At 39.4% G+C, this 23,049-nt stretch overlaps 5 protein-coding genes across 7 annotated transcripts; 4 read left to right on the forward strand and 1 right to left on the reverse strand.

The window, feature by feature from the left end:
• The first annotated feature begins 476 nt into the window (after positions 1–476).
• dhx37 (DEAH (Asp-Glu-Ala-His) box polypeptide 37) lies at positions 477–9,636 on the forward strand. Of its 3 annotated transcripts, none has more exons than XM_034118709.1 (27): positions 477–553; positions 784–899; positions 994–1,163; positions 1,413–1,525; positions 1,624–1,969; positions 2,054–2,202; positions 2,320–2,418; positions 2,766–2,862; positions 3,163–3,276; positions 3,425–3,641; positions 3,920–4,018; positions 4,101–4,171; positions 4,289–4,424; positions 4,521–4,597; positions 5,191–5,423; positions 5,584–5,695; positions 5,792–5,898; positions 6,192–6,380; positions 6,607–6,731; positions 7,084–7,200; positions 7,381–7,553; positions 7,644–7,758; positions 7,970–8,107; positions 8,219–8,313; positions 8,892–8,965; positions 9,060–9,157; positions 9,247–9,636. In XM_034118709.1, exons 2-27 carry the CDS (start codon positions 797–799, stop codon positions 9,321–9,323), a joined length of 3,444 nt encoding a protein of 1,147 aa, XP_033974600.1. In that variant the 5' UTR covers positions 477–553; positions 784–796; the 3' UTR covers positions 9,324–9,636. The 3 variants fall into 3 exon arrangements, with proteins under 3 accessions (XP_033974600.1, XP_033974599.1, XP_033974601.1); XM_034118708.1 differs by having other exon boundaries at positions 529–631; XM_034118710.1 differs by having other exon boundaries at positions 529–631; positions 2,326–2,418.
• A 215-nt stretch (positions 9,637–9,851) lies between these two features.
• Positions 9,852–13,219, forward strand: ufd1l (ubiquitin recognition factor in ER associated degradation 1). The gene is made up of 12 exons (XM_034118535.1): positions 9,852–10,012; positions 10,245–10,377; positions 10,496–10,528; positions 10,623–10,744; positions 11,058–11,188; positions 11,282–11,354; positions 11,458–11,526; positions 11,612–11,680; positions 11,754–11,804; positions 11,914–12,002; positions 12,320–12,404; positions 12,610–13,219. The coding sequence occupies exons 1-12, from the start codon at positions 10,010–10,012 to the stop codon at positions 12,682–12,684; spliced, it is 933 nt and encodes a 310-aa protein (XP_033974426.1). The 5' UTR covers positions 9,852–10,009; the 3' UTR covers positions 12,685–13,219.
• Positions 13,220–13,466: 247 nt separating this feature from the next.
• On the forward strand, positions 13,467–15,563 carry cunh22orf39 (chromosome unknown C22orf39 homolog). The gene is made up of 3 exons (XM_034118537.1): positions 13,467–13,546; positions 14,341–14,508; positions 14,690–15,563. Exons 1-3 carry the CDS (start codon positions 13,517–13,519, stop codon positions 14,819–14,821), a joined length of 330 nt encoding a protein of 109 aa, XP_033974428.1. The 5' UTR covers positions 13,467–13,516; the 3' UTR covers positions 14,822–15,563.
• On the reverse strand, positions 15,544–17,946 carry mrpl40 (mitochondrial ribosomal protein L40). Its single transcript, XM_034118536.1, has 5 exons — positions 17,749–17,946; positions 17,487–17,570; positions 16,456–16,611; positions 16,157–16,238; positions 15,544–16,033 (listed from the first exon to the last, which is right to left on the reverse strand). Exons 1-5 carry the CDS (start codon positions 17,808–17,810, stop codon positions 15,806–15,808), a joined length of 612 nt encoding a protein of 203 aa, XP_033974427.1. The 5' UTR covers positions 17,811–17,946; the 3' UTR covers positions 15,544–15,805.
• A 214-nt stretch (positions 17,947–18,160) lies between these two features.
• On the forward strand, positions 18,161–22,735 carry acaa2 (acetyl-CoA acyltransferase 2). The gene is made up of 10 exons (XM_034118539.1): positions 18,161–18,306; positions 19,650–19,816; positions 19,939–20,067; positions 20,231–20,347; positions 20,473–20,620; positions 20,790–20,965; positions 21,249–21,378; positions 21,503–21,573; positions 22,178–22,332; positions 22,427–22,735. Exons 1-10 carry the CDS (start codon positions 18,291–18,293, stop codon positions 22,506–22,508), a joined length of 1,191 nt encoding a protein of 396 aa, XP_033974430.1. The 5' UTR covers positions 18,161–18,290; the 3' UTR covers positions 22,509–22,735.
• The last annotated feature ends 314 nt before the right edge of the window (positions 22,736–23,049 follow it).

The following is a 23,049-nucleotide window of genomic DNA, read 5'->3' on the forward strand; positions in this document are numbered from 1 at the left end:
TATAAATAAATAATTTGCAAGATGCAAACAGATTAATGTTTATGGATGTTCTTTAAAAAGTTCAGGTGTTTAATAATCTTATGGCCTGTGAAATAAAACTATCCCTGAGTCTGGTGGTTTTATTGATCCGTTAAGTTCCAAATGTACTGAATTAGGAAAGCCCTCATCAAAGCTAGTCTTATCAAAAATAGCCACTGAGAGGGGGCATTTAAGCATGTCTAAACGGCCTCTCTTGTAATTCCAACAATATCTCAAAACCTTTCTCTGTCATCAAGTGCTTTTGTTTTGAAAGTAGCCTACTTCCGACAGTGCCCCTCCACTCGCGCCAAAGAAGATGTATTTGGCAATTTAGTAAGCAAAAGAAAAAACAACAACATTTCAGTCACTTTTCTGTTTACTGGTTTAATAAAGAAAAAATAATTAAGACGAAGGTACACTAACTTGACTCGGACTGTATTGGAAATGATTTGTTCTTTGTTGCGGAACCTTTCTCAGTCAAGGGTTGAGCGGCGGACCGTTATAGCTGATGGACTGCTGTGTGTTTACACGTGAGGTGTGTTCAAGGCAATATTTTTCAAACGTTACATGTTCAAATATAACCGGCTGTAATTTCACCTGATACAAAGAAAAGGTTTGTACTTCACTTGATATTCATAACGATTAATTCAGGCTACTAAGATAAAGTTAACTCGTTTTTAGCTTTCTCGTGGTGCTATACACAAAAAGTCATCAGGTGTATACATACATTTTGTATACATAATTTGATTATTCATTTATTTCCAGACGTCAGTTTAAAATGGGAAAACTAAGGAGGAAATTCAACTGGAAGGGAAGACTGCAAAATGACACCCAACAACCAGCTGAGGAAGAGAAGACAAACGTTGTTGTAGAACTTCAAGGTAAACATTCGAAGAGAACATTATAAGCTGGTGAAATTATTTGGTCTATATTGATAGGTAAATTAGTTTGGCTTGTAACGTGTGTTTTCATCAGATGGGTCCAGACTTAAAGGAGTAGACCAGAGCAACCCGTTGGTCCTCTCAGCCAACAAAGCCAAGAAGAAGAAAGGCTCACTGACGCCTCTCTCCAGAAAGAAGCCCCTCACCAAGAAGCAGAGGAAAGAGCTGCAGAAAGTGCTGGAGCGCAAAGACAAGAAAGCTCAGGTGAGACACAGGTGGATGCTGCAGGTTCACACAAAGCTCTAATCTGGTTTTACCATATTTTTTTATTCAGGTTAACCCAACTTTGAACAGCCATTCAATGTTGGTTTCTTATGTTAAATAATAAGAGGAACATGTATTTTCATTCTTTGGGGCATTGTTATGCCTTTTATTATCGAAAGTTAATATCACTTAGTGACTGCCAACAGAGATCTTAACCCACTCACCTGTCCATCTGTCTGTCCCGCACAGAGAGCAGACATCCTGACCAAACTGGCCGAAGTGCAGGTCCCAGAGTCTGAACTCAAGCTGCTGTACACCACGTCCAAACTGGGAACAGGAGATAAACTTTACCAGACCAAACAGTAAGTGCACCAAGGTCATCTATAAGCAACATGTTTTTCTTTTTAAGTATATAGAGAAGGTGAAGTTGGTGGTCTTTATATTTTCTGGTTATTTTTAGGTTACCAGATGAAATAAAAGATGGAGAGTCTGCGCCAAAGATTAGCAGTCTCAGTGGAGCAAACAGAAAAAGAAAATGGAAAGTAGAGATGGATGAAGATGAGGTAGAAGAAAGCAGTGATCTAGACACCTCATCTGAGGAGGAGGAGGAAAAAGAAGTGACTGAGACCACAGAGATGACGGCCGCTCCACCTCAGGAAGAAAAACAGGAGGTGCAGGAAAAACCACATCAAACAGAACAAGATGGACAGAATGAGAAGAACATATCAAATCAGGAGAAAGTTGAAAACAAAATGCTGTCGCAGCCGGCCGTCTTCATTCCTGTGAACAGATTACCAGAAATACAGGTGGGTGAAAATAAAAGGTGTGCCACTCAGACAGATGGGTCTTTTTTGTGAGGTAACATAACATATTTCAATCTGTTGCTGCAGGAGGCTCGTCTGAAGCTGCCTGTGCTGGCGGAGGAGCAGGTCATCATGGAGGCAGTGAGAGAAAACCCCTTTATCGTCATCTGTGGAGAGACAGGAAGTGGAAAGACAACTCAAGTGCCTCAGTTTCTGTATGAAGCCGGCTATGCCAGGTAGGGCATCCTCTCTATGGTGCTGATATTGTTTTAGGAAAACGTTTTACATATAGATGCATATTTATTTGTGATATAATGTGGTTATGGTAATCTCATCGTTCTGATTTTCCGCAGTGGCAGTGGCAGTGGAATAATTGGGATCACAGAACCAAGAAGGGTAGCAGCTGTCAGCATGTCCCAAAGAGTGGCTAAAGAGATGAACCTGTCAACACGGTAATTTTTAATCCAGAAATGTTTGACATTAGCTTCTCACAACCAATGAGTTCTGCAATGATTTTCCAACTATGTTTTAGGTTATATTCAACTGAATATCCTTGGATTTTGGGTAACAAAAAAAGACGTTTAATTACATCAGCTTTGACTTTTTAGAAATTGGGATAGACATTAAACCATTTTTCCCCCTGGGATTATTATAGTATTTCTAATTCAGATTTAGATTTTCACTATATTATGACATTTTTTAGACAACATTTTAAGTTGATTTATCTAGAAATTACTCTATACTTTTAGAAAGTATACAGACTTAATTGTATGATACGTGTTTGTGCGTTTGTGTTTAGGGTGGTGTCTTACCAGATTCGATATGAGGGGAACGTGACCGGCGATACCAAGATCAAGTTCATGACAGATGGTGTTCTGCTGAAGGAGATTCAGAAGGTATCCTCTTTCTTTTCCATTGATTTAAAAACATTTAGTAAACAATACAGACTTTAGCTTACTGGTATTTCTGGTTCCATTCCAAATAAAGGTAACTACTGCTCTCCTTCATTCTACTGAGAGCCGCACACAGCATGTTCTTTGGATCTTTGCTTTATAAAATAATCTACATTTGAATAAGGTTCCTCTGTAGAAGATTTTTCATTTAGAGAAATGGGAAAGCATTTTATTGTCATTTCATTTATTTTGATTCCCCTGATGTTCCCTCAATATATTCAGTGTCTCTGTCTTGTCTGATAGGATTTCCTGCTCCAGAGATACAGTGTGATAATTATAGACGAAGCGCACGAGAGGAGTGTGTACACAGATATCCTCATTGGACTGTTGTCTCGAATCGTCCCGCTCAGGAACAAGGTGAGAGGGTGTATTTATTATATATTAAAGCTAATATTACAGACTGCATGCTTGACAATATATTAACCTACCTTCTTTATTTGGTCTCTCCTCCCCCCCCCCCCCCCCCCCCCCCCCCCCCCCCCCCCCCCCCCTTGTGTCTCTACAGAAAGGTTTGCCCATGAAGCTGCTGGTCATGTCGGCTACTCTGCGAGTGGAGGACTTCACAGAAAACACAAAGCTTTTCCGGACGCCGCCACTTGTCATTAAGGTGGAAGCTCGCCAGTTCCCCGTCTCTATACATTTCAACAAACGCACCCCGATGGATGATTACACCGGAGAAGTTTTCCAAAAGACCTGCAAGATCCACCGGATGCTGCCTCCAGGTGCACACAAGACATGTTTTCCCAAATGTTATACTTACTACTTTTACTTTGTGTACAACAAAACTGAATTGAAGTATTGGGGCTCTTACATGACCTTAAACATGGACTCTTATTTATTCAAGTAGATTCAAGTAGATTCAGGGGAAAGTTACATCTTTTTAAGAAAGAAATTAGTCTTTGTAGCTTGTAGGCATAAATATATGTGTTTTGTGAAGCAGTTTTCTGGAGTTTAACCTTCACCCTCACCACCACCCTAATGTCACGTCTCTGTCCTTCAGGTGGTATCCTGGTGTTTCTGACCGGGCAGGCAGAGGTTAACAATCTGTGCAGACAACTGAGACAAGCTTTTCCCTTCAGGAGGGGTAACACTACTAATGGTGAGTCTAACACAACTCCTGTTTGCTCAACTAACACATGACACAACTCTGACTATATATGCTTACGTTCTTTTGTGTTTAGGTGAAGATGAGGATGCAGACACCTCAGAGGCAATGAGGACGTTTAAGAAGACCAAACAGAAGAAGACTGTTGTGAGTTTACTTTGAGTGAAATGCCCCTAAAACTAATTAAATTGTTTCTGCAGCGACCTTTGTCTTCTGCTGATATTTCTTGTGTGCACATTTTAAGGCTGTAACCTTTGTCTACAGTCTCTGCCTCGCATCGATCTGGATAACTATTCTGCCCTCCCGGTGGATGAAGGTGATGAAGACAGAGATGCGGGGATCGGAGACGAAGACTATGGTGGCTCTGATCTGGAGTTCGGAGACGATCCCGCCAGCACAGGCAAGTGATAACAAATAATTGTTTTCTTTAAATCAAGTTGGATGTAATGTTGGCTTTTACTAATTGTGTGTCTTCTGCTGTGTTTTGTTTCTGCAGAGGTGAAGGCTGACCCCTCCATTCCTCTCTATGTTCTCCCTCTGTACTCTCTGTTGGACCCAGAGCAGCAGGCCAAGGTGAGATTCATATCTTGTGTCAAAACAATCCTGTTTTTTGCAGTAACATATTTTGTGAAGATGAGACTGTAGTACTCATGTTTTGGTGTCCTGGATAGACTTAAAGATTTATACTTATAAATGTCCACTATGGACCTAAGCTTACTTTGTGAAAATAATGTTTCAATATGCTGCTGCTGCTTGGCCCCATTTCCTAAGTATTTAGGGAACTATTACATTCATGAAACAGCATTTTTTGTGTTTTACTTGAGCTAAAAGTAATCAAAGGGAAATTTAGAAAGTTTAAATTGAAGATCTAATATACAAGAAAGACTTATCTGTTTTTATTAATCAACATGGACTGTTGATAAGGTGTATGTTGTGGTTCGAAAGAGTGATTTTACTGCATTAATGGTTACTAATAATAATACTACTAGTTATAATTAATGTACGTTACAAGGTGAGTTTCAAAGATCACAATTATCATCCCCCAGTCAAAAACTCTCTTTTCCATACCAATTGTAAGTATTGAAGCTGGAGGAGCACTACACGACGCACCACAGTAAACAACGTGTAACATGGGATATCTTTGTGTGTGTGTTTGTTGACTGCAGGTGTTCAGGCCTCCTCCACCTGGAGCTCGTCTGTGTGTGGTAGCCACCAACGTGGCCGAGACATCTCTGACCATCCCGGGCATCAAGTACGTGGTCGACTGTGGCCGTGTTAAGAAACGTTTCTATGACCGAGTGACCGGAGTGTCGTCCTTCAAGATCTCATGGACCTCACAGGCCTCGGCCAATCAGAGGGCAGGCAGAGCGGGACGAACAGAGCCGGGACATTGCTACAGGTCAGGACTGGAAAACTGTGACTGTGACACAGAATTAGTAAAAGCCCCTATCTGAATTACATCGACCTTGATTTAAAGAATAATTCATTTTGGAGTTGCTTGCCTCTCATGTGCATTTCTTTACTTGAGGATTCACAAATGTTTCTCTCTGTTCTTGCAGGCTGTACTCGTCTGCAGTATTTGGAGACTTCAGTTTGTTCTCAGAGGCAGAGATCACCCGCCGGCCTGTGGAGGACCTGGTTTTACAGATGAAGGACCTCAACATAGATAAAGTCAGTAAAAATTAGGAACAACTCGAACTTACCAGCATTCTTCTTATTTGAATGCTTCACCTTTTCAAAACGGCTTCATGTTTTCTCTTTGGGCAGGTGGTGAATTTCCCCTTCCCCACGTCTCCCTCTACAGAGGCTCTTGTGGCAGCAGAGCAGCTGTTAGTCTCACTGGGAGCTTTGAAAGAGCCGCCTCGCAGTGGAAGGTAGCTAAATCTGAAGATACGTCTCCTGTCTTAAACAACACCAACTGGCTTACCTGGATTCAATAAGTGTTTATTATAACAGTTTAGGTAAAGTTGAGGGATAGTGGTTTCTGCTTAGATACTGACAAAAAAAAGTAAATAAAGTAAGTGGTTTGATTTTATTTGAAATTATTTGAGAGAATATTCAGTTGTATTTGGACATTTTAGAGTATAACAAAGCATTTTTATATTCATATTTTTTTTTGTCCAGTGTGATCTCCCTTGTCTTAACTCTATTTTTTTTTTTGTATAAGTGTGAAACAGATGGAGTTAGCCAGACTGAGCTGCCCCATCACCCCCCTGGGCAGAGCAATGGCTTCGTTCCCTGTGGCACCACGCTACGCTAAAATGTTAGCTCTTGGTCAGCAGCAGGACTGCCTTCCTTACGTTATCGCTGTGGTAGCAGCCATGACAGTCAGGGAGATCTTTGAAGACCTAGACAGGTGAGGACACATGTTACCACTCATGATATCTGTTTGTAGAATATCAAAACTACCAAATTCTTGCTTGTAGAAATTGTTACTTCAGAAAGGCACAGATTTATGACAAACTTTTCAAATGACTTTAAAACTTTAAAAGGAAGACATGCAACATATTTAAGGTTCAGTAATCTTCTTACCTGCATACTTCATTTTGCCTTTTTACTCATAACTTTTTTTTTCTTCCTAGAACTGCTGCTAGTGAAGATGAGAGCGTGAAGCTTGCTCAGCGCCGAGCTCGGCTGAACCAAATGAGGAGGCTGTGGGCTGGGCAAGGAGCGTCTCTCCTACTGGGGGACCTCATGGTCATGCTGGGTAAGCTTAAGTCTTCTTTAGGTAGAAATGCTGGAGAATTTATAGTCCGAAGCTTAGTTTTCTAGGTCAAAGCTCTTAGGGTTCGATAACGAGGTTCAAAAACATTACTTCCAGGTTACAGCATGAGCTAGGATTTCATGGTGAGAGTTAACATCAGGAGACATTTGATTAGAAGTCTAACTGAAACTGATGCAGAGAATATGCATAAGCAAAACATTTAGAGACTTCACAGAGTTAAGGGCAGCATTTTAATTAGATATACAAATGCATAAATATACAAACAATATTGTAGAGAAGGTGTTCATGACAGTGATGGGGTTTTATTAATATTTCTGTATACATGTGACAACAGGTGCTGTGGGAGCTTGTGAATTTGCTGGTTGTACTCCGAAGTTTTGCGAGGAGAACGGCCTGAGGTATAAAGCCATGGTGGAGATCAGGAGGCTCAGAGGACAACTTACGAATGCAGGTAAACACACACACACACACACACACACATACACATACACATACACATACACATACACATACACATACACATACATACATACATACACACACACACACATAAACACACACACAGAGAGAGAAAACCTGACACATAATGTTCTCCAGACACAAGAGAATCATTGACATTTTCTCTCCTCAGTGAACTCGGTGTGTCCAGAGGTGGGAGTGTTTGTTGATCCAAAGATGGCCCCGCCCACAGAGCATCAGGTGGTGTGCTTGCGGCAGATTGTCCTGGCTGGACTGGGAGACCATCTCGCACGGCGAGCACAGGCAGAAGATATACTCGACCAAAAATGGAAGATGGCATACAGGGCAAGTTGTTCTGAGACCTGTAATTGTGACTAAGGAGAGTCTATCACTGCTCTTCTTCACCTTCTTACCTTTCTCTGTGTTTGGTAACAGACGCCTCTTCTGGACGACCCGGTTTTCATTCATCCCCACTCTGCGCTCTTCAAAACGCTGCCGGAGTTTCTCGTCTATCAGGAGATCATGGAGACCACAAAGATGTACATGAGAGGTAAATGTGAAATCAGCCAATTAAAATTCCTAATTATTGTAGATGTGCAACTTTTATTTTCAACAATATTTTGATTTGTGTGAAAATACTGTTGACAAATTTCTGAACTGCAGAACGAAATGTGTTATGAGTAGTCTGCATTGAAACATCTAGATTTGCAGGCCGATGGTCTCACCTGGGGAAATGTCTTCTGTCTTTCCGTCTCCATCAGGTGTGTCAGCAGTAGAAGCCGAGTGGATTCCCGAGCTTCTGCCTCAGTATTGTCATTTTGGCTCCCCTCTGGAGTCTCCGTCACCGTGGTTCTCTTCGTCCACCGGCACCATCAAATGTCACTGCTCAAGCACCTTCTGTACGTTTTCTACTGCTGAGCACCACAGCTCAGAAACGACTGTATCAAATACATTGAGAGCTACCATTGTCAACCTGCTTACATTATGTAATTGTTGTGTTTCTCCTGCAGTCCGTATAGCTTGGCCGCTGCCAGCAGTGGAGAAGGAATATCCAGAAGGACTGGAGCGTTACAAACTGTTCTCCAAGTTTCTGCTTGAGGGACAGGTACTGCAGGAAAACCTAAAACCAGTCCTGGTCACTGATAATGGCCAAATTAATTAAATGATTGTAGTATAAGTAGCCTCAATAACGATTGAGCCTCCTCCTTACTTTCAGCTTTTTTGGATCTCCAGCTGTTGGCAAAAAATGAATTTCCTTCCTACTCTACATACTAATATTTAGGCATATTCAAGAAATATATATACTCTATAAAACAAATAAAACAGTTTACACTTATCATCCCAACACCAAACTCAATGCAATAAGACAAATAAATGAATCTTTACAAATCTAAACAATACATAGTGTATATCAAATTCAAAGAGCAGAAATGTTTTTAACGTTCTTAAATATTTTAACACCATACCTTTTTAGATTATTGTTTTTATATAAATAAACGGATTATACTGACATGTTTTATCTATCTGCATGGTTCTCTATGTATTCCACCCAAAAAAATATCCTAAAGTTTAAAACAAGAAGCTAAAATTCAATTAAAACCTGGCAAGAACTTCAAAAAAGCTGTGAAAATTATAGAAACTAGTAATTTGTTTGTAGTAACATCTTCTCTGTCGGTTTTGCAGGTTTGTCCTAAACTGAAGAAAAACGGCACCCACCTTCTCTCAAACCCATCCATCATGCTGAAATCATGGGCAAAGTAAGTTGATACTCTAACACACTGATCTGCAGTCAACACGCTGCCTTGTTTAAAGGAATAACTTTTCCCCTACTGTTGTGTTTTGCTTCTTCAGGCTGCAGCCCAGGACGGAGGCTCTGCTGGGAGTGTTGGTGTCAAAGAGGGTAGACTGCAGAGATGCCCTCCTCTCTGTCTGGAAAGATGACGAAAAATGTGAGGATTTAATGTGCCTGTGTCTTATTCGATTACCCTTCTTGTCATTTAATTCTGTTGTTTGAAAGTGTATGTTTCTCTTCCTACAGTTCTGTTGTCTGCATACTGCCAGTGGTTACCGGAAGCCATGCATCAAGAAGTAGCCAAAAGTTGGCCTCCGATCTGAAGGCTTTCATCTAACATAAGAAGGCAGAAAACATTATTACACACTTGATGAGATATTTGTGTTGATCTTCAGATCGGTAGAACTCCCTTCTTTACCATCAGAAGGCATCTTCAGACTTCTGGATTTTTAAAATGTCAAAATGAACCACACCACAACTGCCTTTTCTCAGTTTTTTTATATACTCTATCTGTGACTTGTACAGTTTTCATCTAGAGCTCTTTAATGGCTTTTAACTTGTAATCAGTGACCTGCTGTCAATTATGTTTTTCTGATTTGGTCTTCATAAGACTCATTAAAACTGTGTGGCTCTGAATGAGGCTGGTGTGACATTTATTCATGAAGTTTGTATGTGTGTAACTGGTTGGACATAATTACCAATCATTGTTTCACATGAATGCCAGTTGACTAGTTATGAAGAATATTAATGATGATGTGAAGACAGAGAAATATGAGTGTGTAGATATATAAACACGAATATATATATATATATATTTGTTTTCAAATGGAATGTTGATTGGCTAACGTCTTTCATGTCGTCATTTCCTTGAGGCTGCTCATCCACTTCCGGAAGAAACGGAAGACAACAGTGGAAATTCACGGCTTAAAACGTTAAACTTTAAAATAGGAAAACAGAAACAGACATTGTCATTTGTGTAGTTTGACAACCAAAGACCTAAACTGTCGACATGGTGAGTGACACTTCAATGATTCTGTCTAACGTTGACGATACATTTATATCAAAACAAACCGTACTTGGAACAGTTTAGCTAGCCAGCGGCTAACAACAACAAGCTGCCCTGTCATGATGAGATTGGATCCCTGCGTTCATGTAGCCAAAGAGTTAACTTTCATGGTATCTGTTCACGTAAAAGCTATCAGATCAACATGTGTGTTTTATAAAGGATTTGGTTTGTCCCACAGTTTTCGTTCCACGTGTTCGATCACCCGTTGTCCCGGGGCTTTCAGAACCGCTTCTCCACTCAGTACCGATGCTACTCGGTGTCCATGCTGGCCGGTCCCAACGACCGCTCAGACGTGGAGAAAGGAGGCAAAAGTAAGTATTATTGACACAAAATATGTCCTTGTACTTACTGTAAATAAAATAAACAGAATAATAAGAAGAATGTGTAATACATAGCGAGGTCTTTTCTAATAAACGGCTTGTTTTTCAGTCATAATGCCACCTTCAGCTCTCGACCAGCTCAGTAAGTGGAAAATAAAATCAAACACCTTTTCACCATAAAAGTCCTGTATAAACCTTCCACGAGTCTCACCTTTCTGCTCCTTTTCCTTGAACAGGCAGGCTTAACATCACCTATCCAATGCTGTTCAAGCTGACCAACAAGAACTCAGACAGAATGACACACTGTGGCGTACTGGAGTTTGTGGCAGACGAGGGAATCTGCTACCTGCCACACTGGGTGAGAGGAACAGGATAAGTGTCAATAACTGAATTGTTTTCTGCTACTGTGATTAAATGCACTCTGTTCACTTTGGATGTAATTTTAAGCTCCTATGCTGAATTAAATGTGAACGATGTGACCTTGGTGAAAGCAAACTCTCCTTCCTGTTTCGAGAAGCCATCACCTAACGCCAGCTTTGACGACACTTCTGACCTTGCCTCTTGCCTTAACCACACCTTTGTCTACCAGACATTCATACAAATAAATACATATCTATCATAAGAGTATACATCAGGAAAGCTGATGATTTGCTTTATTTTGTTTGTTACAGATGATGCAGAATCTTCTACTAGAAGAAGGAGGTCTGGTCCAAGTGGAAAGCGTTAACCTGATGGTGGCCACCTACTCAAAGTTCCAGCCACAGAGCCCTGATTTCCTGGACATTACAAACCCCAAGGCAGTGTAAGAAATATCTGTTATGAACGTTAAATTGGCTTTTTTTCTCTCTTTATATGTTTAACTATAAAGATTAACTAAGTTGTCACTTTATTATAGACTGGAGAATGCTTTGAGAAACTTTGCCTGCTTGACAACTGGTGACGTCGTCGCTATCAACTACAATGAAAAGGTGAATTAGCTTGAAAAGTAGTATTTGACTAATATGTGAATGTTTTTGTCTATATTACTTTCTACCTTATACCTCTGCTAATGTAATCGGTTTATTGTTTCAGATATATGAGCTGCGAGTCATGGAGACAAAGCCAGATAAAGCAGTGTCCATCATCGAGTGCGATATGAACGTAAGATTCATAATACAATCGAAGACAACAGTGAATGATTCTGTTTATTCCTCCAGTTTAAATGTGTTTCTACCCTGTTTCTCAGGTGGATTTTGATGCTCCTTTGGGTTACAAAGAGCCTGAACGACGACCTCAGCACCAGGAGGAACCAACAGTAAGGACCAAATTCTGAAAGTACCTGTACAATTTACACTCTGAACAAATTGATTAAATTCAATTCTTCACAGGAGGAGGAAGCAGATCCCACTAGTTACGCCGACATGGATCTGGGATTTAGAGTGAGTAAATGGTGCAGTAGGTTAGAGACAAATAAATGTCCTTATCACATCTGATAACCGTAATAACTAGAGCTAATGTTATACCTTCTCATCGGTTTCCTTTCCTCAGGCTTTTACCGGCAATGGCAATCGTTTGGATGGAAAATTAAAAGGGATAGAGCCCAGCCCTGTACCTCTTGACCCAAGTGACATCAAAAGGTGATGTTCAGTGTTCTCTACATTAGGAAATGAAGTGTCCTAAAAATGCAATATTGTAACATAATGGTAACTATTCATGATGAGAACTGCAAAATATTTGAGTGTTAAAGTGGAGATGTCTTTTGTTTGCCAACCGGGATGTTGGTGAAGCCCTGGTTAGCTCAACAAAAAGTCAACAGGATTTTTTCGTGGAGCCTTTCAACACCTTTTGTTGCCCTGTTCAATGCTCATTCTGCAACACATCACTGAGCAGTGAACCACTCTACAAGCCTTCAGTGTAAATAACTAACCAAAAGCTCTAATCCTTCATCTCACAGAGGCATTCCTAACTACGATTACAAAGTTGGCAGAATCACCTTCATCAGAAACTCAAGGCCTCTGCCCAGGAAAGCTTTCGATGAGGTAAGAAACGCGATGGATATCATCATATGTTTTTACATATTTAACTTGGCTCTATTTGCAATAGCAATTAGCATTATTTTCTTCACGCTCTTTTCTACCAAACTAGTTTTCTTCATAGCATTTCATCTAAACAATTTGTGTGATTTATTCTATTTATTTGAATTGAATTCTCTGAATACATGATTTTCTCTATTTTTCCTTCAAGGAGGATGAATTGAACAGATTCATCGCCTTCTCTGGAGAAGGACAGTCACTACGCAAAAAGGGAAGAAAGCCTTGAAGGAGCCCACGTGGAGAGACTGGCTAGCATGCAGAGACTCGCAATATACATTGTCCCCCTAAACAGCAAAGTAAAAAACTGAACTTCAGATCCATGCGGTTTTTGACTCTTTGTCGCTTTGAAATGGTGTTGCTGTTGAGTTGGGATTTGATGTTATTAAAGGTCTGACAGTAACATGTTGCTCAACAAAAGCTGAGCTCCTTATAATGCTGTCTGGAGTTTGTGAAATAAATAAAAAATAATTATATCACCACACCACCAACACAAAGAATACCTTGTGAAATATAATTGTGATATGAGAGTATTTCCCCCCTTTTCTTCATAATTATTGCATTTTTACAGTTGACTTTAAATATGCTGCTATCCAGATTTGCATTCTTTTGATAAAAATGGAAGCAATAATAGCTAAATTCTTTGGTTTTTAATCTGAACATCATTTTATGATTGAGTTTTTTAGGAATAGGCCTGATTTTCATTTTTTCATCCTGTTTCCCTTGGTTTATTTATAGACAAATAAAGAACTGTTTGAAATGAATTAATTGTCCCTTAAGGTTATTTTTGTAGTATGACAAGGAAATTAAATGAAACTGATATGATTTGCTTTAAAATAATCCATCACAATTTTTACTATTACTATAATTATGGGATGTTTAGTTAGTAATCATTAATGTTACTAGTATTAATCACTCATGTTGCTTCATTGTTATGTTTTCAAGAGTGTTTTGTAGCTTTAAGTTGAAGGTTATGGCTGTTGAACTGTATTCTTGGGCTTTTATTGTGAAACGAAATCGAACCGGAAGTATATATTCTGTGTTAGCTAGCCCAGCTAGCAATGGATCGACCTGCAAAAGCAGAGTGGAGGGTAATTTATCAAATATTATCTTTGAAATAAGGGCCTTGAATGAATGTTCTTACTAGTTCTGATAATGAGTGAAAAGTGCCAACAACGATCCAAATACCTAGCAAGGTGATTAGCTATCGTTGCTAAATTGCCAAGTAACCTTAGCTAGCTACCAATAACATGTATGTAAGTCAGTGAGAAGTGGGGGTTTAGCAGAAACTCAGGTATTTATTATTTGCTTTAAAAAATTGCTTTGAGAATTAATTTGTAAAACTTCAACTATGTTTGTTATACTAGATCTGCCATTGAGCAAACTGTGGTTCGTCTAAACATAAGTGACCTGATGGAGCTTCAGGATGTTTATTTTTCTTTATACTAAGTAAACGTTTCAAAAATATAGTCAGTGGATGAGTCATTAATTCCAATATCTGTAGGTTTTAAAATAAATAAGACGATGATATTAATGATATTAGGCAAATGCATGCTATAAGTTGTGAAATTATTAACCTTCTTTTTTTAAATAATAGCGTAGTTTTTTTAAAGTAAAATGTATTTATTTCCTGGAGTTTGATATTCAGAATGACCTGGTCTCAAAGTCTTAGCAATATCATATTTTTCAATAATTTGAATGACATTTCATAATAAAACGTTTACTTTTCTTCAGGTAAATCATTTTCATGCTCTCACATTTTGCATCCATTTAACATGAGCTTGTCAAGTGTAACCAGAAAAAGTTATGCAGTCACACCCCTGAGACTGATAGTAATGTGTCAAGTTGGCTGGATGATGATCACTGCTTTTTTCTGTTGGTACAGCCGCCCCGAGCCTGTGATAACTACTGGGAGGAATTCAAACATTGTGTAAGCTGGGGTAATGGTTTTCACCACTATTACACCTACGGTACCGTTCCATCCTGCCAGCAGTGGAAAAATGACTACAATGACTGCAGAGAGTGGGAGGAACGCAGAAGCGCCGAGGCTAAGGTACAGCTGCAGGAGGTCACATTTTAAAAGTCCTAAACCTATAAGACAAGGATAAACTATTGCCATTCTACTTAATCAAAACAAACTTTTTACACAGTCCAGGCTGTCGGAAATAACTCTTGGAAAAATAAATCTTCAAATGAAAATCAGCCTTTGAATAAATAATATATGTGTATTGCAGGAAGCCTTGCTGAAGAGTGAGCGGGACAGAGTGGCAGAACAGGGAAACTTCACCCCAGTGTGGGAACTGAGGAAAGAACCCCCCGGAGACTGGCACCTGCCCCTAAACCAGGAAAAGCCTCAGGACTCCTGAACTGTACCTATCAACCTCCTGTCTCGGTCCCATGGCAACCAAGGTTCGTTTCGAACCACGTGCGGGAGAGACTGTTCATCACTCTACTGTCTCAGTAGATGCTGCTGTATGGACACAGATGTGTCAACGGCAGCCTCTCATGGTCAATTGTGATAAGTGTCCATTCAACTAGATAATAACTGATCTCTGCTAAATCAGTGTTGGGATGTTCCTGTCATTAGTACTACATTTTCCAAAGCTTGTTTTAACTGAATCACAAACTCTGACTGCACTAACAGACCCACCATAAAGACATTTAAAAATTAGTCGCCTTGTTTTCAGGTTTAGAAAAGTGTAAGGAAAAAAGGTGAGTAACGGGTCTAATCATGCTATGGATACATTCACAAGATTTAATATATTCCATCCAAGTTAAGAATGACCTGGGTAGTGATGCTGCTCTATAGTGTACTAACACTTTTGATGGCATCTGACCGGAGAGTTGGCCCTAGTTACCCTACCAACACTTCTCAAAAGCACTGTATTCTTTTACTTGCTGTAGATACTCCTCCATAATGAACACATTATATACTGTACAAAATGTATGTATTATTGACTTTATTCAGCTTTTCTGTTCAACCCATATGGAGTTTAGCATTAGCAGTTTTCTACCATGTGTATTTGGTTATAGTTTTATCATGACATGACACAAACTGCTGAAAATTATTCTGAACAAATTGGATCAATAAAAAACATGTTTACTTTATTTTTTCTTCAGTTTTGTTTTATACATAAATATAAATGTGAGGAAAGAAATCTATGCATCATTTTCGTGAATGCTGTTGCATTTTATACGGACATTTAAAAAAACACTGGAGACTACAATTCAATAAAAATAAAAATAATTGTCCTTCAGACCATCATATGCTTTTTTAATCATTTAAATTGTGTAGAAACATACACTTAATACATGACAATTGACCCGGGCAAACAGCTGTTTCCAGTCCATCACTGTGTGTAAACTTTAGTGATGTCGTTGTACTTCCCATCAGGAGCATCGTACTTGTTAATTGGCGGGGTGTGGACAGGGCCTTCATGAGTAAAGGGAAATAAAAGAGTGTCTGGCTTCAGCGATGCGTGGTACAGCTCCTCAGACTCCAGCTTCAGCTCCTCCAGTGCCTCAGTCTGCGCTTTTAGAGCGAGTTCAACAGCCTGCATTTCAGCCATGTTCTGCTCCTGCGTGACCAAACAGAAGAGCACAAATATAACTCACTTACTTTATATGATGGAGGGCAGAGGTCAGACACACAATTATCTGTAAAAGCTTAAGTGTTGGAGGTGTTGAAGGTAAGTGGTGACCTGTTTGTATCGACACCACTCCTTCAACAGCGAGGCTCGACGCTCGCTCTCTTCAAATAACAGGTTTACTGCAGAGCGCTCCCTTTGGAAGAGAAGAAAAAACAAACTTATAACACATCAAAGTCAGCAAGCTAAGTAAAGCAAAATGGATGATACATACAAAGTTATTCCATCTGAATGCAATAATGTACTAAGACAAAGAATGTGGCGGGCATTGTCTTGTTTTATTCCGATTGTTGAAAGAATTCCATAAAAATTGTTGATGACAGTACTATGGACCACAGTGAAATGAGCTGCACCTTGTTTCATCCAAGCATGAGACTGGAGTGATGTGGTCCTCTACGGGGATAAGCTCCGGGGGAACCTTCTCCATCCTCCTCACTCTTCTTTTCAGCCGATCTCTCTGCAACTGATCGCTCATTGGGGCCGCTTTCTTCTTCTTTTTAGGCTCCGCTCTTAAACACAAAGCATAGCTCTATGTCAGCATAGTCAATCACAATATATCAATACTATGATAAGTATTGTTATATTGTTCAGAGTTTACATAATGAATCAACAAATGCTATATCGATATCATTCACTGTTCTACATTTAGGTTGGACACATATCTGTGACTTTATCGCTAGCATTTGGCTCATATCATAGACTTTTTTATACTGGGAAATTAGAACACATCTTAACCGTAAAAGGTGGTTTAATAATCATCAAACCCCTGGTAAATTAACATGTAAGGCGATCTACTGACCCTCCATCCCCAGCTCCAGCCCTCTGTGCATAGTGATAAGATGCGGTGCACAGAAATTCAGAAACTAACCAGTGAGGAAACGTTGCTGGTTACTGGTTTTTCTGTGACATTACATTTGTTGAATTGTAGTTGAAACAATTATTCTAATAATAAATTATTTGATCGAAAGAAAATCAGTTAACAATTTTAACAACTGTGTATTGTGAAGCAACGTCATCATATTCTGGTTGCAGCCTCTCAAATGTAAAGATAGCTTTGTTTCTTTGCTTTTCACCATTTTGCACCATTGAAACATATGTATTTGGGCAAAATTAAGACATGACTTTGGATTTTTGAAACTAGATGTTAACATCAACTCTGGCTAAAATGACAATAATATAGTGACTGCAAAAACAATACAACGTTAAAAGTAGAGTTTGGCACATATAATATAAGACTGGTAAGACCTGTAAATACGCTTTTGAATGCAGGATCTGTCTTATAATACTATGTTCTGGTAATAGCCTTTTTCCCACACAACTTGCAATGAATTAAATGACCAAATAACAGATGGACATACAGTGAACCTCGGACTTTTGATCTTACCTTAGAGAAGCAGATGTCTTCAGTGTCATCACAGAAGCAAACCAAGGAGTCAGTACAGCATGGTGATGTTCTCCCAACATGAAGCTGAAAAGCAACACAGAATACAGGTCAAAAAATACTAAATCATTGACCCCAATAGATTAATATAGGGGACAGTTTCCCTTTAAGTTTGGCACTTTATCTTGTGAATAACCTTAGCTGAGTTAGCTCCAGGTAGCTAGCGCCCAGTCAGCTGCTTAAATCTTACTTTACAAACACTCACCTTGACGAAGCGGTCTGTCGGGATAACACCCTGCAGAGACTGCGCGATAAACACATAGACATGTTTCCACCTTGCGTTGTTTCAGTTTAAACTCAAACTCGGGGTCAAAAATGTTCACATGTAGTGTCTTCCGCTGTCCCATGGATGTGGGCTGTCCCTGTCCTCCCTGCGTACGTGACGTGATGACGTTGACTAACAGTCACGCTCACGATCGCACGGAGGCACATTCGAGTGTTTTGAAAGCACAGAAAACTAAATAAAATTAGTTACATATAGAACACTTTGAAAATACCATAAGGAAATTAAAGTTATGCAAGACATAACATTACCTCAATTAATTCATAATGTTTAAGTTCGAAGTTATATGTAACATTTTTGGCGAATCTTATTTGACGAGTGCAAAGTTCGCTGCCCCACTATTTAGGGGAAAGGTCGCTTTGCAGTGTTGTATTCTGCACGGACTGATATTCATTCGGTGCAGAGAAAGAATATATCAGCCCACGAGTTTTATCCTGACACTGCTGGCTTGTTGATTCTGCATCATGGCTCTTCTACGAGGTAAACAAATACTTTTTTGAGGTATATAGAAAGCGAATAAAAGCAGGAATGCATGCAGATGGACTTTGAGAAAGGGCTAACGTCACTTTTTTTTAAAGAAACCTTTATGTAGCAGTGTAGGTTTTAATAGTTTCCTGAGAAGAATGTCGTCACGTGAAAGTCGATATAATGTCATTGGAAATGTGAAAGAGGATGGTTAAAGTGTATAGTCTGATCACAGCATTAACTACAAAATAGGTGAAAGGTGACAAGATGGTGTCAAGTTCATAACCATATGTTGATCGCCAGCATCCCCAAATACCTCTCGATCTATATAAGTGCAATTCATATTTATCATATTTACTGTTTAGCAATTTATTTTTACCTTCTTTATCAACCTACTAATAGTGTTCAATAATGACAATAGCCACACACAAAGTAGTGAGGACTGAGGAGTCCAGGGTCCTTCTCAGCCAGCTGTCCGCCTGTTCTCTGAATACATCAATGGCCTACACAGTACACACATCAAGAAAATATCTTAATATGCCCTTTTGTAGCTATTTAATAGCAACTTGACAGGCTGAGAGTTGTTTTTGCTGACCTCTAGTGTCCCCCCCCCCCTCATATTACTACAGTGATGGTGAAGTGTACTCGAGGGTGTGATAGTACACAATGATCATAAACTAAAAAGCATATCAACAAATAAAATAAACAGCACTATCATGCCCTTTAGCTACTACCACTAATGTTTTGTTTATTACTAAACATGTTATCATCAAAGCAATTTACGGACTCAAAATGCAATTCTGGTTGAGATAAAGTAAACTAACCAAGGTAAAGAAAATGATGCATAAAGAAAACTTTACATTTCTTTTTTGAGGGCTTTGGGCAAGTTGAAAAAGACTTAAGGACAGTAGTCTTAGTAGTGTCTCCAAACAGTATGTCTTTCCAAAGAAGGCACCACAATTGTTTTTAACTTGTCCGTTAAAATCATCACGGTTTTATGGTCTTATTGATTTTTATGCAGCAAATTAATTAATGTGCATTTAATCTGATTTGATTAAAAATATATATATAATAATACTCAATCATCCCTGAACATTAATCGTTTGGATCTGAGAGATATTACTGAAAAAGAGCTGGATACCTTGATTATTTGCTCCCCCTTTCTCTCCAGTCCATCTCAATCCTTGGTGTTAGATGCCCTCTTGTACAGTATCTTTATTTTCTGCTCCTCAATGCACTGGCAGTGTTGACCATCTCTGCATGATGAACCACTAAGCACTTCCTGACGCTGTGATCTGGCTCTGGGTCACTGGTGGTTGTATTTTTGTTGTCGCTGTACTAAAATACTCTCTTTGCAGGTGTATTTGTTGTGGGGGCCAAGCGCACTCCGTTCGGTGCCTATGGTGGCGTGCTGAAGGATCACAGTGCGACAGACTTGGCTGAGCACGCAGCTAAAGCCGCCCTCGCTGCAGGGGGCGTGGCACCAGAACTTGTAAACAGTGTCATCGTGGGAAATGTCATGCAGGTACTTAAAAACCAACAAATATTATATCAAAACTAACATCACATGAAAATGTTATCATGCTCATTTGATACCTAACTTGTGCATTGGTTCTCACCTTTTCATCCCCCCCCCCCCCATTTCAGAGCTCAGCTGATGCAGCCTACATTGCACGTCATGTGGGTCTGAGGTGTGGGGTGCCCATCCCAGTGCCTGCTCTCACTGTGAACAGACTGTGTGGATCTGGTTTCCAGTCAATCATCAACGGCACTCAAGTAAGAACTCAAATATAACGCTGGCAGATATCCAAATGTAGAATAAACTGTAGTAATGTACACTACTGTACTATGTGTAAAAGCACATATAGAAATCAATTGCACATTTTTGGCCTTATCTGTTGTCTTGCTGACCAAAAACAAAACCCCTGTGTGTTTGTAGGAGATTTGCCTCAGGGAGTCAGAGGTGGTCCTGTGCGGAGGCTCAGAGAGTATGAGTCAGGCCCCGTACGCTGTGCGCAACATACGATTTGGTACAAAGTTTGGATTCGATCTCAAGGTTTGTGATCGGTTGATTTTGTCTACTTTGTAAAAAACAAAACACTTGACACATATAGCTTGTTATTCAACACCAGAAGCTTATTAGGCAGTGATCAAAATAAACTATTCTCCTTTGTCTGACAGCTAGAGGACACCTTGTGGGCGGGTCTGACTGACCTGCATATCAAAATCCCAATGGGCATCACAGCAGAAAACCTGGCAGAGAAATACCAGATCACACGAGAAGAAGTTGACAACTATGCATACCAGTCACAACAAAAGTGGAAGGCTGGTAAGACGGGTTTCCTTCAAGAAAAATCCATCTTTTAAATATTTGTACGGTCTGCTCACCTTACACATGGTAACATCCAAACATGTTTCTTTTGAGAAGACAGGCTTTTGTTTTTAACTTGTCTACTCATTGTTTATATTTCAATTGTGATTTTTGTTTTTGTTCACAGCTCATGAGGCGGGTTACTACACAGCAGAAATTGCTCCCATTGATGTGAAAGCTAGGAAGGGAAAGGTGTCCATGGCTCAGGATGAACACCCTCGTCCACAGACAACACTTGAACAGATGGCCAAACTGGCTCCCGTCTTCAAGAAGGGAGGGACTGTAACCGCTGCCAACGCTTCGGTGGGTTTACGCCTATACAGTCTGTAGTTTACTCTTATGCTGTTGACTCCTATTCAAGATCTGGGGTGCATTTTTTTTCTTTTTTTTCTGTTTGAGAAACACTGTTCGAACTAAAAATAATTCTTAAATGTAATTGCAAACGGTTAAAAGCTAAAAACAACCATTTATTTTTTAAGGAGTTAGTGCCATTTAGTTGTATTTGAAGTCAAACATATTTGAACTACTGTTACTCATACCATGGGAGTAGCTTACTATTACTACATCTAACACTCTTGGTGTCCAGGGTGTATCTGATGGTGCTGCTGCTGTGGTGATTGCAAGTGAAGATGCACTAAAGGAACACAAGCTCACTCCACTGGCCAGGATTGTGTCCTATCATGTGTCAGGCTGTGACCCAAGCATTATGGGAATTGGTAAGTAACACCTCTGTCATTGAGATGTAATTTAAGCCCTTTTTAATTAAATGAATAACTAAATAAATGGTTGTGGTATTTCACATTGGTTTAAGTATCTCTGTTTTCTTTTAAAACATCTTAGGTCCCGTTCCAGCAATCACAGAAGCTCTTAAAAAAGCCGGCCTGACTCTCAATGACATGGATCTTGTGGAGGTTTGTTTTTAGCAAAACATTTCACTCTGTCAGACATTTCATCAGTAGTAAAATAATTACTCAGTCTTGACATACGTAAAAGCACTAATACAGTAATGTAAGAAAATCCATCATTACAAGTTAAAGTGCTGCACTAGTTTAGAACTATGAAAGTACAGAAGTATCATAAGCAAATTGTACTTCAAGTAGTCGCTCCCAAAGAGATGTGTAATACACTGTGCATCCTGTCACAGATATATTATTTTATTTAGCCATATCAGATTGTTAATAATAATTCGCTAAAGTTGCTTTGGTGTAGCTGATAATGTCTCTTAGATCTTTAAAGTTGCTCAGAGTAGACACTGCTTTTTTGTAAGGAGTCACAAGCCAAAAACATTTAAAAAAAACAATTAAATCTTTCACAATTTGTTGGAATTTTAGGTTTATTATATGTTTGAATAAAAAAGAATCCAACTCAATAAATAAAGGAAATACTAAATTAATGTAACTTCAAATTGTACTTGAGTTATATTAATAGTTGCTTTCCAAAACTTCCTTTTTATATGTGTTTTGATTGATTCAGCTATAACACATTTGTGTCATTGGTGACTTATGTTTTACACAGGTGAACGAGGCTTTTGGCGCTCAGTACCTGGCTGTTGCTAAGGCTCTCGGACTGGATCCAGCAAAAACCAACGTTAACGGTGGAGCTATTGCCATTGGGCATCCTCTTGGTGCCTCTGGAGCACGTATCACTGCCCACCTGGTTCATGAGCTCAGGTAATTTTATCGTTTGATTAAATGAATGTACATTATATCAGGCGAAGGTTGCACATTAAGGAGCATTGAATATTTAACTTTGTTGTTCCTACAGGCGACGAGGAGGCAAGTACGCCGTTGGTTCTGCCTGCATCGGTGGAGGTCAAGGCATCGCCATCATCCTGGAAAAGTACTGAACGAAGCAGCTGCCAGTATCAGAGGAATGCTGTAGAAGAATGTCTTTTACCACCGTCCACTCAAATATAATAAAACGCAGTTGACACATGCTTAAAATAAATCTAAAAATATTACATTAGATACTGTGAAATGGCAAATGTTAACACGAGGCACTGCTGCACAGCTTTTACAATGGAACACAAAGATCTAAGCATTATAACTCCTTACGTTCTATTTATACAAAAAATATATAATAAATGTTTCAGTCCATTGTTGCCTTGGAAGCCATGTGAAGATGAAGAACAAACTCATGTTTCTGTGATTGTATTACCAGACTGCAAGAGACTGTTTGTGTGTGTAAATGTGTCACAGAGCTAGATCACATTCCCAAGTGTAGCATATTATTAACTCCATAAAGAACAGTCTGTATTGGGTTACAGTAAGGACTCTGAACTCTGGTGTTTGCCTTTTATTATGTTTTCTATCCCTCCATTATCAGGGATCAGATGTTCCAGTAAATATGTCTGACCTGCGAGGGCTCCAGCAGAAACTGATTTTGTA

The sequence above is a fragment of the Trematomus bernacchii genome, unplaced genomic scaffold (genome assembly GCF_902827165.1).
Source record: "Trematomus bernacchii unplaced genomic scaffold, fTreBer1.1, whole genome shotgun sequence".
Lineage (NCBI taxonomy): Eukaryota > Metazoa > Chordata > Actinopteri > Perciformes > Nototheniidae > Trematomus > Trematomus bernacchii.

Bases quoted from the DNA above. Each gene is read 5' to 3' on its own strand.
- dhx37 (XM_034118709.1), top strand. From the start codon at position 797: ATGGGAAAACTAAGGAGGAAATTCAACTGGAAGGGAAGACTGCAAAAT. The intron at 2,863-3,162 runs GTATCCTCTTTC...CTTGTCTGATAG, and splicing joins TGCTGAAGGAGATTCAGAAG to GATTTCCTGCTCCAGAGATA. The intron at 6,732-7,083 runs GTAAGCTTAAGT...ATGTGACAACAG, and splicing joins GGACCTCATGGTCATGCTGG to GTGCTGTGGGAGCTTGTGAA.
- ufd1l (XM_034118535.1), top strand. The intron at 10,745-11,057 runs GTGAGAGGAACA...TGTTTGTTACAG, and splicing joins TCTGCTACCTGCCACACTGG to ATGATGCAGAATCTTCTACT. The intron at 11,355-11,457 runs GTGAATTAGCTT...TTATTGTTTCAG, and splicing joins CTATCAACTACAATGAAAAG to ATATATGAGCTGCGAGTCAT.
- cunh22orf39 (XM_034118537.1), top strand. From the start codon at position 13,517: ATGGATCGACCTGCAAAAGCAGAGTGGAGG. The intron at 13,547-14,340 runs GTAATTTATCAA...CTGTTGGTACAG, and splicing joins CTGCAAAAGCAGAGTGGAGG to CCGCCCCGAGCCTGTGATAA. The intron at 14,509-14,689 runs GTACAGCTGCAG...TGTGTATTGCAG, and splicing joins GCAGAAGCGCCGAGGCTAAG to GAAGCCTTGCTGAAGAGTGA.
- mrpl40 (XM_034118536.1), bottom strand. From the start codon at position 17,810: ATGTCTATGTGTTTATCGCGCAGTCTCTGCAGGGTGTTATCCCGACAG. The intron at 16,239-16,455 runs GTGCAGCTCATT...TCTCTTCCAAAG, and splicing joins TCATGCTTGGATGAAACAAG to GGAGCGCTCTGCAGTAAACC. The intron at 16,034-16,156 runs GTCACCACTTAC...TTGGTCACGCAG, and splicing joins AGTGGTGTCGATACAAACAG to GAGCAGAACATGGCTGAAAT.
- acaa2 (XM_034118539.1), top strand. The intron at 20,068-20,230 runs GTAAGAACTCAA...GTGTGTTTGTAG, and splicing joins CAATCATCAACGGCACTCAA to GAGATTTGCCTCAGGGAGTC. The intron at 22,333-22,426 runs GTAATTTTATCG...TTGTTCCTACAG, and splicing joins CACCTGGTTCATGAGCTCAG to GCGACGAGGAGGCAAGTACG.